General features: G+C 66.0%; 1 protein-coding gene across 2 annotated transcripts; it reads right to left on the minus strand.

Moving 5' to 3' along the window:
* Positions 1–251: 251 nt before the first annotated feature.
* On the minus strand, positions 252–13,211 carry LOC121167863 (caskin-1). 2 transcript variants are annotated; one of them, XM_040997559.1, is made up of 20 exons: positions 13,118–13,211; positions 9,427–9,478; positions 9,233–9,330; positions 8,968–9,113; positions 8,777–8,872; positions 8,529–8,659; positions 8,213–8,321; positions 7,947–8,055; positions 7,750–7,844; positions 7,526–7,643; positions 6,489–6,590; positions 6,331–6,419; positions 6,164–6,248; positions 5,982–6,073; positions 5,113–5,223; positions 4,934–5,035; positions 3,674–3,812; positions 1,581–3,596; positions 771–1,173; positions 252–351 (listed from the first exon to the last, which is right to left on the minus strand). In XM_040997559.1, the coding sequence occupies exons 1-20, from the start codon at positions 13,209–13,211 to the stop codon at positions 252–254; spliced, it is 4,287 nt and encodes a 1,428-aa protein (XP_040853493.1). The 2 variants fall into 2 exon arrangements, with proteins under 2 accessions (XP_040853493.1, XP_040853494.1); XM_040997560.1 differs by lacking the exons at positions 4,934–5,035; positions 5,113–5,223.
* Between the last annotated feature and the right edge of the window lie 4,394 nt (positions 13,212–17,605).

Below are 17,605 nucleotides of genomic sequence, written 5' to 3' on the forward strand. Positions count from 1 at the left end.
CTGCGCAGGTGGGCGGGTGCCCAGTTATTGCACAGGGAGCAGCAGACGGGGCGGGCACCCGCGGGGACAGCAGCGTCTCCAGAGCCCTTGGAGCCTCCCGGCTGGCGCGCAGCCAGGGCCCGGGCGCCTTGTGCTTGTGCGCGCCGGCGAGCAGCGCCCGCCGCCCGCAGGGCCGCCCCGCCGCCCGGAGGAGCCCACCCTGAGGTAAAGGTCAGTGCGGGGCGGGCCCGACGTGGCCGTGCGCGGCCGCGTCACTCCAGCATGGCGTCCAGCTGGTCGGCCAGGTCGTCGAACATGCTGCCGATGTCGTCCAGAATGCTGCCCGTGCTCTTGCCCTCGGCCGCCGCGGGGCTGGAGGCGGACCGGGGTCAGGACGGCGGTGCCAGCCGGGCGCCCCCGCTGCCCTCGCCCCGCCGTGTGCCCCTGCTGCCCGCGCCCCTGCTGCCCTCGCCCCGCCGGGCGTCCCCGCTGCCCTCACCCCGCCGTGTGCCCCTGCTGCCCTCGCCCCGCCGTGTGCCCCTGCTGCCCTCGCCCCGCCGGGCGCCCCTGCTGCCCTCGCCCCGCCGGGCGTCCCCGCTGCCCTCGCCCCGCCGGGCGCCCCCGCTGCCCTCGCCCCGCCGTGTGCCCCTGCTGCCCTCGCCCCGCCGTGTGCCCCTGCTGCCCTCGCCCCGCCGGGCGCCCCTGCTGCCTGCGCCCCCGCTGCCCTCGCCCCGCCGGGCGCCCCCGCTGCCCCCGCCCCGCCCGGCGCCCCTGTGGACGGCCTCACTTACCGCGGACCCTGCCCGTCCTCCTGCCGGATCTTCTCCTCCACCGCCTGCAGCGCCGCGGCCAGGCACGCGCTCGTCTCCTCCAGCTTCTGCCGAGCGCTGTCCGCGGGCGCGACCCCGTCAGGCGTCCCCGCCACGACCACGGCTGCGGCGGCGGCGCGCGGGGGCTTGGCGGGCACGTGCAGCGCGGGCGCGCCGGGGGACGGGGGCCCTGCGCCCAGCGAGGGCGGCGTGCCGGGCGGCTTGGCGAGGGCGCCGGGCGGCTGGCGCGCCGGCGAGGGCGCGGGCGACGGGCTTCCGCTGCTTGACGGCAGTCCCGCCGCAGCTTTGGCCGGCTTGGGCGCCGTGGGTGGCGGCGGCGGCTTGGGCGACACCGGCGGCGGCGTGCCGTGGGCGCGCTTCACCTCTGCGGGAAGGACACCGCTGGCACCCGGGCGGAGCAAACCCACCGCTCCGGCCCGGCTTCCCGGCTGCCGCGAGGAGGCGCGCGAGCCTTCAACCTCAGCCTCCGAACCCACCCCCTGTCCCCGGCCCCTCCAGGTGCCTGCCCAAGGGCCCAGGACTGGGGGGTGGGGGGTGTCTTCAGGCCTCGGGGCCTGGGCGCCTGGGAGCACCCTGCCTCGAGGCCTCCCCTCCCTCTGGGGCCTGCGAACAGGTGCCAAAAGGGGAGGGCCCGCGTCCACCTTGCTCCCGGCCCAGGCCGGGTACGGCGTTGCGCGTGGCTGACAGGGCAGGGGCGGGGGACGTTCCCACGCCACCTGACCTTTCTCAAACTCGAAAGAAGAGGGGCGAGACGCTGGCTCTGGCACTTACCTGGGCTGCCAGGGCCTGGCAGCGGCACCTTCTTAGAGGCGGGTGTGGGTGAGCCCTGAATCTTGGGTACGGGCTGCGCCAGGACGGGCTTGGGCGAGACAGGCGGCTTGGCCAGCTTCCGAGCATCACCGTCCGGAGGGGGCAGAGGGGGAAGCTGCGCCAAGTCTGTGGGTGGCGGTTCAGCAGGTGGGGGTGGCGGGGGCAGCTCTGGGGCCCCTGCTTGCTCCGAGGCCGGCCTGCGCCGCGCGGTGCCCACTCCGTTCTGGTACACCGACAGCGGGGGCGGGGGCGGCTCAGGCGCAGTCTCCCGCTCCTTAGCCTTGGGCCGGCGCTTGACTGTGTCAGACTCGGTCAGGATGAACTTGACATTCTCCTGCTGGCTCTGTTTAGCTCGGATGCGCCTCTTGAGCGTGGCGCTGGCCTCCACCCTGGCCAGGGGCGGACCCTCGGCACTCGGCTCAGCCTTGGTCGGCCCTTGGGGCCGCTGCCGAGCAGCTCCATCCTCCACAGGGTGGCCTTGAGCTATAGGCTCCGCAGGCCCGCGGCGGGCAGCCAGCAGTCCCGTGACCGGCCCGCTGAGTGTGCGGCGCCGGTTTACCACCTCACCGTCAGGCCCGATGGCATCTTTGTGCTTCACCAAGGCCAGCACTGTAGCCACCTGGCCTGGCTCAGGACTGGCTGGGCGAGGGGTGTGGTGGCCCTCGGGTGGTCGGCGGGCAGCCCGGCCGCCCCCTCCGATGGAGGAGAGCTCGAGCATGGCCGCAATGCTCTTCACACTGCCTGCGCTGCCAGTGTCCACGCTGCTGGCCAGATCGCTGGCCCGCCGTCGTTGTGCCCGGACCCCCAGCCGGCCGTCCTTGGGCTCAACCTCCAGGGTTGGCTCTGGCTCGTCAGCCAGGTTGGCGCTAGCCAGGGCCGAGCTGGAACGCTTGGGGGGAGGTGGGGGGGGACCTTTCTTGCGAGGCCGCACGGCAAATGACTGGCTGCGATTGACGTTCTTGTCGGCGCCGGTGGGCGCCCTCACCGAGTGGCTGCGGCCCACACGCCGCTGCACCGTGGCATACGGCCCCGCCGCAGCCGGCACGAGAAGCTCGTCCCGCTCTGGCTCGCCGTCGGATGTCGCATAGCGGTTCAGGCTGTGGGCACGCTTCTTGGGGCGCCCTGGCTCTGCGTCAGCCTCAGGGGGCAGGCATAGTGTGGGCACTGTGGCTGGCACGGGTGGGGGCACGGGCCCAGGAGCCATCGCCCCCGCCTCGCCTTCCACAGGTTGGGGCAGCACATAGGCAAAGCCACGGTGTGTGGGGGACTGAGGCAGCGAGCGGGGTGACATGGGGCGCTCTGTGGGTGGCAGCAGCTGTGGGGTGGGTTTCACCTTGGCCGTGGCTGGGGATGGACTATGGGGTCCCCCGAGAGCCTGGGGGGAGCCTGGCCGGGCTTTGCTGGGTGTCTGTGGGGGCGTGAAGGGGCTGGTGCCTGCTGGGAGGACCTGCCGTGGCTTCCCAGGCACTGGGGGCACACTGGCCCTCTTGACACTCTGGCCATGGCGGCCTGACCGGGCTTCCTTGGGCGGGGGGCTGGGGCCTGGGCCCTCATCCAGCAGGTACTCCTGGCTGCGCGACATTGGACTGCGGGGGCCCGGGGGCACATCACCCAGCAGCTCCTGAGAGCTGCTCATGTGCCGGGCCCGTCCCCCCAGGCCAGGCTCCGGGCGCACGCTGGCCCTGGGGGTGAGTGGCAGGTGGCTGGAAGGCTTGGCAGGAGCAGCGGCCCCTGCCTCGGCTGGGCCAGTCATGGCTGCCTGCAGCTCGCCGCTGAGCTCACTGTCCTGGAAGGTGGTCATCTTGGGAGACTGGACATCGGCCGGTGCAGGCTCAGCTGGTGGCGGCGACTCCATGGCCATCACGTCAAGCGACTGAGGCGCCTTCCGGCGCAAGGGGCCCCCCTCGTATTTGGCGTACTCAGCCTTCTGCAGCTCTGCGAGCCTCCTCACTGCCAGCATCAGTTTCTTCTGGTGTCCTGGGGGCAGGGTCACCGGCGCAGGTCAGGAGGATGCTGAGGTAGGCTCAGTGGGGCACAGGAGGGGCATGACTCACCCAGCTTCGTGATCCCAATCTCCTGCAGGTCCTCCCAGGTAATGTCGGTGATGAAGTCAATGTTTTCGTAGCCGTTGTCCACCAGGACCTTGTGGTACTGGGCCAGGCCAATCATGGACAGCCACACGGCCAGGTTAGCCTATGGAGTGGGGACATAGAGGGGCAGCCTGCAGCCTGAAGCCCCATGCCCTGCCCACCTGGCCGGGGCTGTCAGAAGGGTCACAGACAGATGGGACAGACAGACAGGCCAGGGGTCAGTGGTGGAGACGGAGTGGACACAACCTTGGCAGGAGCCCTAGAGGATAACTCCTCGGCACGGCTGCCGGGGGCTGGAGAGCACGCAGGAGCAGACACACACGTGGGGGCCCTGGCCTCAGGACCCCGGGCAGGGCAGGTGCCGAAGGATCTTCCTCAGCTAGGCCACATGGCCAGGGGCACAGCCCAGGGAGACACTCCTTCCACACACGCCCATGGACAGACACACAGCACCACCACGTACGATATGGGTAGACGCACACACTGCGTTCCCAGCCAAACCTGGGCCTGATGCCCGTCCTGCGTCACGCTCACGCTTTCCCGCCTGCACAGCCACACTGTGCACTCAGGCAGCACCCGTTGTCTTCACTCAGAACCTCACAATCACTCCCCGAACACCATTCTAGCATCTGCACTCCCAGCTGGATGTCAGTCGTGCCAACACTCTGCACCCTGAGATGCCCCACGGACACGAGGCAAGGCCACGGGGCTCCGTGTGCTCCCGGCAGGGCTACTGAGCGGCTGACTGAGTGTCGCAAGGTGGCGGGGGGTGGGGTGGGTGGGTGCAGACTACCTGTCCACACACCCTGGGTCCTGGGGACAGCCCCGCACCCCTCCTGCCAGCAGACAGGAGCCCAGAACTCAGCATGTGACCCTGAGCTGTGGCTCACAAGTTGCAAAAGGAACAGTAAGGGCCCCCGGATGTAGGCCGGTGTGTGTGTACCCTAAGTGTGTCTAGTGCACAGCTCCCAGGTATATGCCTGGGTGTGCACCCACAGTGTCTAGGGGTGCAAGCCCTCTGTGGCCTGGCAGACAGGGTCACACCATGTGGGCGCATGGGGGTCCCTTTGGAAGCAGACAGGTGGGAGGGGAGCTTGCACAGACAGCTCCCAGCCAGCCAGCATCAGCCCTGTGTTCCCTGTGAAGCCCCGCCGTAGCCAGCCAGGCAGGCACCTGTCCACCTCGTGTGCCCGTCCTGGCCGCCAGAAGGTGGGGAGGCCTTACGGGCTTGTGCTCCGGGAGCCAGTCGGGAAGGCTCAGCCCACTGATCTCTGCCGTGATCTTCTTGCGGTGGCCTGGCTTGGTGACGCCGATGGCCGTGAGGTCCTGGGCAGCGGAGACGGCTGTCAGGGCGAGGCTCGAGGACAAGGTGAGGGGATAACCACCCAGGGGGTGTGGCTCACCTCGGGGGTCATGCGGCTGATGGTGGGCAGGTCATAACCTGCTCCCGTGAAATTGGGGGCGTAGAGCTGCAGCTGGAATGTGGCGAGCCACTGGCTGACTGCCTCTGCGCTCTGCAAGACAGCAAGGCACGTGCTGCAACCCGCCGCCAGCCAGCCCACACCCAGCCACCAGGCGCCTCCTTCTCTGCTGGCCGGCAGGCCCAGGGCGCAGGTCCGCTGTCCGCTGGTCCTCCGTCTGCAGTAGCGCCCCTGGCGAGCCCGGCCAAGGCGCTCCTCGGACGCCGTCCCACGTGCCTCTTCCTCATATGTCTTCCTCCTCTTCTGTGAGCTCCACCAGGAGGGTCCGGCTTGGTTTGGGTCCTGGCCTCCTGACCTCCCCTCCGACACCTTGGACAACCACCCATGCCAGTGCTGTGTGGCCTCTCACGTGACAGAGCGCTGGGGGGAAGGGGCCCTGGGCCAGGCTCCCAGGAAGGTGTGCCATGTACCCCTCCGCCACGCAGGACTCAGCCAGCAGCTCCTGCCTCCTGGCACACGGGTGCACACACGCCCCTGATCACCTCACACCCATCCCCCTTCACCTGCAACACACACACACGCCTGCCCAGCTCAATCACTTCGTCGCACACACTGGCACAGCCACAGCCACTCCATCCACAGCTCCACACCACCACCGCCTCTCACATCCTAGCTTACACAGATGACATCGTTACACACGGGCACGGGCACGCACAACACACGTACACACACTGACAGACACGAGGATGGGGTCCAGCCTATCAGGGCCCCCAGGTGGCACCTGGGCACCCATCAGACAGCGGCCCCGGCCTCTCCCAGAGCCTGCCCTGGGGCCGGCTCAGGGCCCGTACCTTGCCTTCTGATGCAGGTTCTAGCTTCTTGGGCGGCTGCTCCGCGTATACTGGCCCTGTGTGAGCCACTGGGGGCTGGGGTCGGGCTGCACCTAGGTAGGTGAGAGCAGTACTAGGTGCGGGGTTGGGGGAATCAAGAACAGCGCCCCCTGCAGCCAGGGCGGCTGTGCCTTTGCCCTCACCTGCAGAGCCCTCGGCGAGCTTGGCGGGACTGTCTCCCGGACTGGATTCAGAGACTGGCTTCTGGGAAAGCACCGTGGCCAGGAGCTGGAACCCAGGGACCCGGGTCAGGGTGTGCTCTGGGCCCCCACACTCAGCCACCCTGGCCTGGGTCCCCAACCCTACCCACCTTGACCCCCTCTGAGCCCGCGTGCAGGGCGTGGCCACCGCTGCCCCGGCTCCCGGCCGCACTGCTCACACTGCCGCTGCGGTCCCCACCTACAGGCACAAAAGGCTCATCCTTTGCAGGGCTGCCACTGACCCAGCCCTCTGAGGCCCCCAGCCTACCTGTGAGAGGCTTCCGTAGCACCCAGATCTCCTCTGGGGGTGCAGCAGGACCCGATGAGGCGCCTCCCTGGGGTGGGCTTGGTTCACCACCTGCCCGGGACCCTGCAAGCCCAGCACAGACTCCATGAGGTCAGGGTGTTCCACCAAGGGTTACACCACAGCCTCCTCCTCCTGCCATGGCCATTTCCAGAAAGTAGAGACTTCCCAGGGCTAGCGACAGTGGTGTACCAAGTTATGCTGCCAATCCAATATGGACTGGCATGTCCTGACTACTCCACTTTTGATCCAGCTCCCTGGGCATGTGCCTGGGAGAGCAGTGAAGGCTTGCCCAAGTGCTTGGGCCCCAAAAGCAAAAAAGCTCTGGACTCCTGGTGTCCAACTGGCCCTGCCCTGGTTATTGTGGCCATTTGGGGAGTGAATCAGCAGATGGAAGATCTCTGTCTCTCTCTAACTCTGATTTTGAAATAAATAAACAAATCTTTAGCAAGAGAGAGAAACTTCCCTTTCCCTTAGGCCCGGGGGCCTAAGATCAGCCTCCTACCAGGGGTCGCAGGTCTGTGGACAGGGTTCTTAGGGTCCCTGAGGGTGTGGCCACTCAGTGTGGCCTTCTTTACAGGGACCGGGGGTCTCATAGGCACTGGGAAACTGCACCGCCTGGCCCTCTGCCTGCTCTCACCACCTGGCCATCTCCATATCCCAAGGACGCAGCATATGACTCCCCTCGCCACCCACGCAGTGCCACCCCAAGGCTCCATGACCTGGCCTGTGCCCTTCTCCTGGCCTTTGCACTGACCACACTGGCCTCTGCCCACAGTCTTCAGTCACATCAAGCTGGTCTCTGTGTCTCCACTCCCATGGCTAGCTCCTTGAGGGCAAGGAACCCTGATGTCCCCAGCTGCCATTCTGAGTGGGAACAGGGCAGTGGGCAGAGTGTGGTGTGGAGACCACATGGGGGATGGGCACACAGACACCTGCCTGGTCACTGTACCCTGGTATTCAGCCTGCCACCCTCCTCCCGGGACCTGGTTAGGACTTGCCTGCTCGCTTGACGATGGCCTCGCCCAGGGAGGATGGGAAGTAGCCCACACGGTCATGGCCTGTCCGGTTGTCATGGATACAGCCCTTCCACCGGCCATCCGCATGCTGCTCCAGGACCTGGCGGGGCATGGGGCGTATGGCTCGGGGGCGCCCAGACTGGAAGTTGCTGTGGCCAGGCACATGTGCCGGTCTGGCCCCGCTGCGGTCGCCCCCATGTCCTTACCGTGATGATGTCCCCTGCCTTCACGTTGAGGCTGGTCAGGTCATAATTGTTGCAGTAATCCTTAGTGGCCCGCACCTGCAAGGCTGCCGAAGCCTCTGGGGACACAAGAGGTAGACCCCCAGTTCTGCACGCTGCCCAGCCAGGCCTGACAGCCCACCCGTATAGCCCCCAGCACCTGGCCTGCCCGGCCTACCCACCCCTCAGCAGCTGCTTGATCTCCTTGCTGGCCTGGGACGTGGTGAACTGGTGTACAATGTCCAGGGCCGTCTGGCTGTAGGTGTTCCTCACGTGGGCGTTGATTCCGCTCTGCAGGGGCGGGCAGGCACCGTGCCTGTCGGGTCAGGGCCTGGCCCCAACTCTCCCCAGCCCCCAGACTCACGTCCAGCAGCAGCCGCACCACTTCCATCTTCCCACAGAAGGGCCCCGGGTCCCCCCAGCCCACTGCCCAGCCCCTTGGACTCACGTCCAACAGCAATCGAACCACTTCTGTCTTCCCGCAGAGGGCGGCCTCGTGCAGGGCCGTGCCTGCCTTGGTCTGGCGGTTGATGTCGATGCCGGCTTGGAGGAGGAGCCTGGGGGGTGGGGAGGGAGCCTCACCCAGCGCCTCCCACCACCCCCGTGCCCTGCACTCTGTGCTGACCCTCCGTTCCAGTGTACCCCCACTTTACAGGATGGGAGATCGAGGGGCTCCTCGGGTCTCCTGTGGCTGGCGGCTGCTGTCCGCCCCCTAGGCTGGGGGCAGGCCCCAAGATCAGGCCCCCTCCTGCCACTGGTCATACCTGATGATGTCAATGTGGCCGTTCTTGGCTGCCAGGTGCAGGGGGCTGGTGCCATTGGGGTCAGTGGCATCCCCCGGCCGGGGCTCCAGCAGGGCCGCACACATGTTGCTGCTCAGAAGCAGCTGGACCACCTTGAAGGAGGGGGTCAGGGTGGGCGAGGTGAAAGGGGAAGGCCTGGCCTGGGGCTACCCCGGGTGAGGAGGTAGGCAGGGTGGCAGTGCCTCCCAAGTTCCTAAGGGAAGACTTACCCCAACTCGGCCGAACTCACAAGCCAGGTCAAGGGGCGTCTTCCCAGAGTTGTCCACCATGCAGGGGTTGGACTGATGCTGCAGCAGCATCTCCGACTGGCCAGGATTGGGGGACCGTGGCATCTGGTCAGGTCCCAGGGCACCCTGAGCCCCGCAGCCCCGCCCGCTCTACGGCCCCGTGTGGTCCTCACCACGTCGTAGTGGCCATGCTGGGCCGCCAGGTGCAAGGGAATGTGGCCCTCGTCGGATGGGATGTTCACCGCCGAGCCGGCCTTCAACACCAGCTTCATGGGCTCCTTCCGGCCCTGCCAGGCCGCGTAGTGCAAGGGCCGCATGCCTGGGGGCAGGCGGGGTCCATGGGAGCTACCCTCCTGCAGCCCTACCATCCTTACGCTGACCACGCAAGGACCTGCTGCCACCCTCAGCACCGCCTCCGGGCCCCCAGGCCAGCCTTGCCTTTATTGTCCTTGATGTCCACAGCAGCCTGCGCCTCCAGCAGCAACGTGATGAGTTCTGTGTTGCCGTTCAGAGCCGCGTGGTGCAAGGCAGAGAAACTAAGGGCAGGAGATGTGGAGGACCCGTCTCACGGGGGACCCAGGGCCCCGGCCTGCCCACCCCAGTTCTGGTTGGCAACATGACAGAAGGCTCACCCATCTGGATCCTGGAAGTTGACGTTGATTTTCTTGGTGGAGCCGAGCAGCTCTGGGATGTGGGGGAAGCAGGGTTAGCGGCAGCCCTGCCAGCCCTCTCCCACTCCCCGTCCTGACCACCTCAGCAAGTACAGGTGCTTCCTTCTCCCTCCGGGCTGAGCCCAAGGCTAGGGTTCTGTTTGCTCATTCACTCAGCACCAATCACCTGCCACGGGGCCCTGCAGCATCCTCTGAGCCAGGAGATGCGGGGACAGACGGGAGCAGGGTGCTGGCACCTACATGGCACACACGTGCGCCCACACCCCCACCCCTCGGGGAGGATGGCTGGGAACCTGCCCAGGGTGGGAGAGCTCTGCCCAATCTGTCTCTCAGGGACCCAGATGGGGCCGGGGGTGGTGGCAAGACTGAACACCCAGAAAAGGGGTATTTCCGGGGAGAGAGCTACCCCTCGGAGGTGTAGTCGCCAAGTTTTGCCCTGGCGGTGTAGACAGATGTGGGGCAGAGGGAGAGGGAGGCAGTTGGGTCAGTGCCCCTGAGATGCCCCAGGAATAGCCACTGGTCCACGGGGCCACACTCAGACCCCAGGGCCTTCCATTCAGGGCCTCAGCCCTCTCCATCCGCCAATGGCTTCCCAGTGGGCCCGAGTCCACACGGACTTGGGCCAAGCCCGTCAGTGCAGGCTGTGGTTACATAACCCATTTGTGGGTCAGCCGCTCCTCCTTGAGGGGGCGTCTGGCAGGACAGAAACCCCTTTGTCTGGGCCCTGGGACGGGCTGGGGGCAGGGCCGCTGAGGTGGGTGTCCCAGAGCCCCAGCTACTGTGGCCTCAGTGTCAGTCGTAACAACCCCTTAAACTCATGAGGTCAAGCAGACTCAAATTCGAATCCGTATCTTGCCATGGTGTGGCCACTGTACACAGGTATTTGTAGGTACAGCACGGGTCCCAACTGTACATCCCAGAAATACTCCGTTTCTGGGTGTTCGGCCTTGCCAGCAGGGGGCAGGCTCAGGAAAGCCCAGCCACTGGTCATCCCCACTGCCCCCACCCTGCACCAGCCTGGACAATTTTTGAGGACTAAAGCTGCCAGCCTCCCTGTCGCCTCCCCAACACAGAGCCACTTAGCCCCCCTTCCCATTGGTGGTCTTTCTTGCATCTTCTGTCTTGTCTGTTAGCAAATATTAGGTCCCCTCCCTTCAAGATGCCAGCACAGCACACTGGACCTCACCCCATGGCCACGCCCTGGCTCAGGTCTGACCCACCCACCATTCTCCACAGCCACCACTCGCCTCCCTCACCCCTGTCCTCGCCTGGCTGTGCCCTGCTCAGTCTTCCTCTCTCTCAAGGCAACTCCCTTCCTAGCCTGTGTCCAGTGTGTCTGTCCTATTTGCTCATTGTCTAGCTGGACCCTGCAGAAGAGGTGTGCTTCTGGCTCCACCATGCTCTTGGTGGCTGCAGTGGCGCCAGCCCCAGGCTAGGTGCTTGGCCAGGTGGCGATGGAGAGGGTATCCTCGAGCCACATGCTCTGTCCACTGTGGGGTCAGCCTTTGGGTGGCGCCCTGCCTCTGTCCTGCTCCAAGGCCTATCCAGCCTGTTCTCCACAGCCACTTCTCAGGGCCAGCCCCGCCTCTCCCTCCTGGCCACCAGCTTGGGGCATTTTCTGGCTGGAGCCCTGCTCACAGCCAGATCTGCCTGCTTATCTGGCCACACCTGCAGGGGCTGACAAAGAAGCAGTATCCAGAAAATGAGGCAGACACCAGTGAGGGAGGGGTGACCCCACCAGGAGGGGGACTACCCCTACAAGCTGGGTGCCACTAGGGGGTAGCAAGCCCTGCCTGCTCATGAGGCTTGTCAGGAAATAGGTCGGAGGGCGTGGTAAGCCCAAGGTGCCCCCAGCTCTGTGGGGTCCTGGAGGAATGCAGGGCTTGCTCACAAGGAGTGGCACCCCCACTTCACCTCCTAGCCCCAGCTACTAGGACCAGGCTGACCGCAACATTCAAGGTGGGGACACCACGACAGGGCACACACAGCCGGCCTGAGTCAGGTCGGCCCCCCGCCCTGGCGGCTTCTCCCAGGGATCTCCACCAAAGTCAGCTGTAGATGCACAAGAGGAGGGTCCCTGCAGGGCGAGGTGCACGGGGGGCTGCTGGAGCCTGAACTGACACTGTAAGTGAGGGAAGAGACCCACGCAGCAAGAGGTGGCTGTGGAGGTGAGTGGCTCAGAGGACACTGCTGGACAGCCTCCCCATGGTCCAAACTCCAGCAGCACTTTGCGGAATCAAAACACATCTTACTCCAAAGCAGGCCAGCGTTGCCATGACAACAGAGCTAATTCCTGGAGGGATTTCTCTCTGATTTGTTTCGTCCGCCCCTGTGAGTCAGAGTGCGTGCGGGCGGCAGGGGGTGCGTGGAGCTGGGGCAGGTGTCTCTCTGGCCCCAGAGGCCACACCAGTTTACAGGAGGAATCAGGGAACCAGGTAAAGGTGATGGGGGCTCCTGGCAGCCGTGCCTCCCCCTGGTGGCCAGAACCATCACATCCCCAGCCCTGCTTCCCTGGCACCCTGCCCAGGGCTCCGGGTGCCCAGGGCCTGCCATGTACCTCCTCCGTTCCTACAGATGACCAGACTGGGACCCAAGGTCACATGATCGCAGGTTGCAACCCCCCAACCCTGTCAGCTCCCTACCATCTTCAGGGCCCTGACTGCCTGCCCCCCACGGGGGGGGGGGCAGGGCCGGGTAGGGCAGGGTTAGCTCGTGCCTGTGCCCGCAAGGCACTGCTGCCCTCGCCTGACCACGCAGGAGCCCAGGGGATCCCCTGAGGCGTTGGGACTGCCTCCACCCACCCAGGAGGCAGTCCCACTTTCCAGTGCCCATGAGGGGAGGGTATGGGGGTCTCCCTGCCTTATCACAGCACGCCCCTGCCCCCTCCGGGGCACCCAGACCTCGAGTGCCGGCCCGCTGGGGCCCACACAGGTGCCTGATACACTGACATGGCCACATACGTGCGCAGCCACACACGCCCATCCGCCCAGAGAGGCTACCGTTTGGGCCCCTACAGTGCGCACGCTAGGGATGGGCGGTGGGGCCCACTCCCTCTCCGACCCCTTTTCCAGTATGTTACACAGGGAGAACCAGCATCTGCAGATACCCATGGGACCCTCGGGCCCCCAGTCTTCGCCTCCCCCCACCCCGCCGTGCAAGGAGCCAGGGCGTCCTGAGCTGGGCGACCTTGGGCCTCTACTGTCCCAGCCGTAAATGGCCCCCTGCGGCCATGCCTGGGCAGCCACACCCCCAGCATGGTCCTGCCCCCCCTTTCCCCCAAAACGTGTTTCTAAACACCGGGGGGGGGGGGGGTAGGTATCAGCCTCCTTGGCGCCCTCACCGCAAGGGCTCCATCCCGCTTTTCAAGGTGGAGGGGGGCGCATCCGCCTCGCCCCAACAGAGACCTCAGCTGTCAGCCGTAGGCCGGGAGGCAGGGATGCGAATGCCCGCGGCTGGCGGGCGCTCGGGTGGTGCGCCTTCGCCAGCGCTGGGGGCTCGGTGCGGGGTGGGGGGCGCAGACTCGGGGTCCCCGGCGCCGCTGGCCCCGCCCCGTCCCAGGGGACCCGGCCACCTCGCCTCCCCGCCCGGCGCCGGCACGGGTGGGGGGCCGGACGCCGGAGACGAGCGGCCGCGGCGCGCCCCCCGCACTCACTGGCCTTGCCGGGCCGCGGCCTCTGCAGCAGGCGCTGCGCGGTGCCCACGTCCTCCGCCTTCACCGCCTGCACCAGCTCCTGCTCCTTCCCCATGGCGCGGCGGGGCCGCAGCGACGCGGCTGCGCTCGGCGGATCCGCGGCTCAGCGGCGGCGGCCGTCCCGCATCCTCCGCCGCCCGCCGCCCCTTCGCCCCGCTCGGGCTCGGCGCGGAGGGGGCGGGGAGCGCGTCACGGGCGGGGGGCGGCCGGCGGCGGCGGGCGCGGGGCGGGGGCGCGGCACCTGGCACCGCCTCCCGGACGCCTGGGTCCGCCGCGCCGGCCGCCGACCTCCGTCAGCCCGCGCCCGCGCGCCCGTGGCTCCGCCCCTCCGGCGGCCCCTTCCCCGACGCCCCCTCCTCACGGGCCGGGGCTGAGCGCGGCGGCCGCCGGGGGCTGGGCACGGCGAGCCCCGACCCTGCCGCGCTGCGCCCGGGCGAGGCTGCGGGACCCGCCGAGCGGGGAGGGGCGAGCTCGGAGGCGGCGGGGCGGGAGGGGACCGGCACGGGGACCCGGGCGCCCGGGCTCACACATTTCTGGCCCGTGGTTCCTTCCCGTGGGAGGTGTCAGGGACTGCGAAGAGGAATCTCCCAATAATGAATTCGGTGTCGGGGAAACCCGCACCCCCTCCCGCTGCACCCCATTATTCCCTCTTTCCCTGCAGCCTGTGAGCCCTCTCCGCCCAGGAGGGCGACCCCCCAGCTCCTGCCTGTGGCCCCCGTCCTCCCCTGCGTAGGGAAGGTCAGCCGGAACTCTGGCTCTGCTACCAAGGGGGGCCACGCTACCCCAGCCCCGCAAATGGGGGCACAGCCCAGCCAGCGGCTGGATGCCTTCCCCAAACCTGCTACTCCCAGGTGGCAACTCCTGCCCCTTACGCTGGACATTCCTGGGTGGGGGGACCGAGCCTAACTGCTCCCCTTCCTCGCCTCCCTAGGCTGGGCCAGTCCAGCAAGGCGGGGTCAGTCTGTCCGGCCTCAGGCTCCGGATTAGCAGATGAGCACCCCAGCTGGTTGAGGCTGTTGGGGGATCTGCTGAGGATGCCTCTGTCCAGTCTAGGACTGGACACAACTCCCTCTGGCCCCAAGCAGGTTGGAGGTAGGGTCCTGTGGCTGCCCTGGTCTCCCACCTCGCTGTAAGGCCAGAGGGAGCCTGGATCTCCCACCGCGGGCTGGGCCCTCCCCTCTACAGCGACCCCCACTCCCAGGTACCTGCCGGGCCAAGCCCCGTGCTGCCCTCACCGGGGAAGACAGCACGGAGGCCCGTGGCCCGCGGCGTCCAGGCTGGGCCTGGAGCACACGCTGGCCTCAGCACTGGCTCCAGGCTTTGTCTCTTGGAGCTTGAGTGAGGCCAGCAGGGGTGTTTCTCGGGGCCAGTCTAAACAGCTCTTCCCAGGAGCTGCCACGGGGGCCACACAGCCTGGGGTCTGCACCTAGGGTGCAGGGGTGGCTTGGTGGGAATGTAGGACCACCATGACCACACTGCAGGGAGCCAGGCCCACAGTGAAATACAGTAGAAGCCGGCCACAGGGTGAGTGTGGCCACAGGGTGAGTGGGCCTCCCTGACCTGGGCCTAACACCCACAAGGCCCCTGTGCCGGATGCCGGACATCACTTGTAGGTCATACCCCAGTAACAAGCCGCTGTGGGAATCCCATCCCAGCCTCCTGCCTCGACTGGTACACCTTCCCTGTGCCCTTCAAGGCCGGAATCCGTGCAGCTGGGCTCCTGAGCCGCCCCCCACCCACAGGGGAGCAGCCAATAGGCACCCAAGACAGGCCTGAGCGAAGTCCGGGCTGTTGGGGTGGTGGCCCTGGCCCCAGGGATGGAGCTGAGTGCGGTCTGGCAGGGACCCCACGACTGTCCCCTCTGGGTCCCCTTGAAGGTGAGGTGGAACCGGTGGAACATTGCAGCCGGTTGGCTACTATAGCTGTGAAATAGAGGTGCCTTAAAGACAGGTGGACGTTGGTCTAGGGTGCCCCAGGCTGGGGGCTAAGCGCAGCAGGCAGCTGCTCAGCGTATGCGCTGTGTCTGTGTGGACCCAGCTCCGAGGGACTGGCTGTTGGCCAGGGAGTCGGCCTCAGGATGAGCAGGGAGGAGCCGCTGAGTCAGCGGATTGCCTGGGCTCCGCCTGGAGGAGCAATGACCACGGCCGCAGGGCCCCACTGCAGCCCAGGCCGGCTGCCGTCCTGGCCGTCCCGCCCCTCGGCAGTGCACCTGTGCAGTACCCCGCGTCTTCACACGGTCCTGTCACTCTTGGGATGCCGTCTCTGTCCCGTGCTGAGCTGGTGTAAAGCAGAGGCCCACCTTGAACTGCTGCCCCCCATCTCCTGACCAAAGGGGGTGCAGGGAGCCCGTCCACTTGGTCAGCGCCCCTGCTCCACCCCCAGCCTCAAGAGGGGTGTCCCCAGCCCCCTCATGCCAAGCTGAGCTTCTCCACAGGAGACACCTCAGGGCACAGCCCCCAGCATCTGGTGGAGCCCTCCCTCGGGCCAGCTCCTCTCCTGCTGCACACACCTGCCAGGGCGTCCTCCAACTGCTTCCTCATGGCACGGTGGGGGTCAGCGTCTCCTGGGCCGCAGGGAGACAGCAGTACAGGCTTAGGGCCAGGGGACCCCCTTTCCTCACCCCCACACGTGGTGCTGGCAACTCCACGCCTAGAAACGCCCGGAACAAAGGAACACGTGCATGAACATCCCACGGAGGGGCAGGCCGGGTCGACGGGGACCACTCTGACCACTTTGTCCTGAAGACAAAGGCAGGAAGGAGCCAGTGCGTGACAGGGCCTCAGCCACTTCTCACAGATAAGGACTGCTCAGGTCTCCTGTTTTCTTAGATTTATTTTTGTATTGCAAAGTGAGAGAAAAGGAGCAACACACACACAGATTCTTCATCTCCTGGTTTTCTCCCCAAATCAGCACAACGGCTGGAGCTGCGCCGACCCGAAGCCAGGAGCCAGGAACCTCTCTGAGGCTCCCACACGGGTGCAAGGTCCGAAGGCTTTAGGCCGTCCTCGACTGCTTTCCCAGGCCACAAGCAGGGAGCTGGATGGGAAGTGGAGCTGCCGGGATTAGAACCGGCGCCCATATGGGATCCCGGCACATGCAAGGACCTCAGCCACTAGCTACCTTGCTGGGCCCTGTTTTATTATTTTTCTTAAATATTTATTTCTATTGGAAAGTCAGATATACAGAGAGGAGGAGAGACAGAGAAGATGATCTGCCATATAGTGATTCACTACCCAAGTGACTGCAACGGCCGGTGCAGCACCATCTGAAGCCAGGAGCCAGGAACTGCCTCCAGGTCTCCCACACGGGTGCAGGGTCCTCAACTGCTTTCCCAGGCCACAAGCCTGGCCTGGATGGGAAGCTGGATGGGATGTGGAGCTACTGGGACTAGAACTGGCGCCCATATGGGATCCCAGCACATTCAAGGCGAGAACTTCAGCTGACAGGCCACAGCGCTGGGCCCTAAAAAGTTCTCTAATTGCTGGGCGCACTACGATGGTTCAATGGCTAAATCCTTGCCTCGCACGGTCCAGGATCCCATATGGGTGCCGGATTGTGTCCCGGCTGCTCTACTTCCCATCCAGCTCCCTGCCTGTGGCCTTGGGAAAGCAGTCACAATGGCCAAAAGCCTTGAGCCCTGCACTTAATGTGGGAGACCTGGGAGAATCTGCTGGCTGCTGGCTTTGGATTGGCTCAATTTTGGCCATTGCAGCCACTTGAGGAGTGAACCAAAGAATGGACCATTCTGTTCTTCTCTCTATAAACCTGCCTTTCCAATAAGAAGTTAAATCTTATAAAGTTATACAGAGAAAGGGAGAGTCAGAGGTCTTCCATCCCCAAAGGGCTGCGACGGCAGACACTGGGCCGGTCTCAAGCCAGGAGCCAGGGGCTTCTGGGTCTTCCCTGCGGTGCAGGGTCCCACGGCCTGTCCCTACGACAGTGGTCGCGAGCCTGTGTCCGGCGACACCTGTGCCTGCCGCGCACACCTGGAAGGCAGCAGGGTTTGGGTGAGCCGTCTCCCAGCCCAGCCCACCCCCAAGGCCTTTGCAGATGGGGGTCCTTGCTCCCTACACTTTCGACATTCACCTACTGGACATTTTAAAAGGAGAGGACCGGCGGGAGCTCGACAGGAGCGGGTCTGGGGGGGTCCCTGGGCAAGGGTTCTCAGATGCGGCCATGAGAGCAGAGGCTGCCCAGCTCCAGGTGAATTTCCCACGTAATGCTTTAGCATAGAAGCCTCAAGCAACGCTTGGGATGTTGATACTAAATGAGGATGCACATTCGAGGCTTACGTCAAGTGCTGCGTCTCGGGCAGAGGCCGCGGCCTCCGTCCAGCCCCCGGTCCGCTCCTCGCACGCAGCCCCCGCCGGGGTTTTGGTCTCGTCCTCCCCCCCGCGCCGCTCCGTGGTCTCGCCTGAAGTGCTCATCGATAGCTCTACGCTCAGCCTC

This window comes from Ochotona curzoniae, unplaced genomic scaffold (genome assembly GCF_017591425.1).
Source record: "Ochotona curzoniae isolate NIBS_2020 unplaced genomic scaffold, NIBS_Ocur_1.0 patch433, whole genome shotgun sequence".
Taxonomy (NCBI): Eukaryota; Metazoa; Chordata; class Mammalia; order Lagomorpha; family Ochotonidae; genus Ochotona; species Ochotona curzoniae.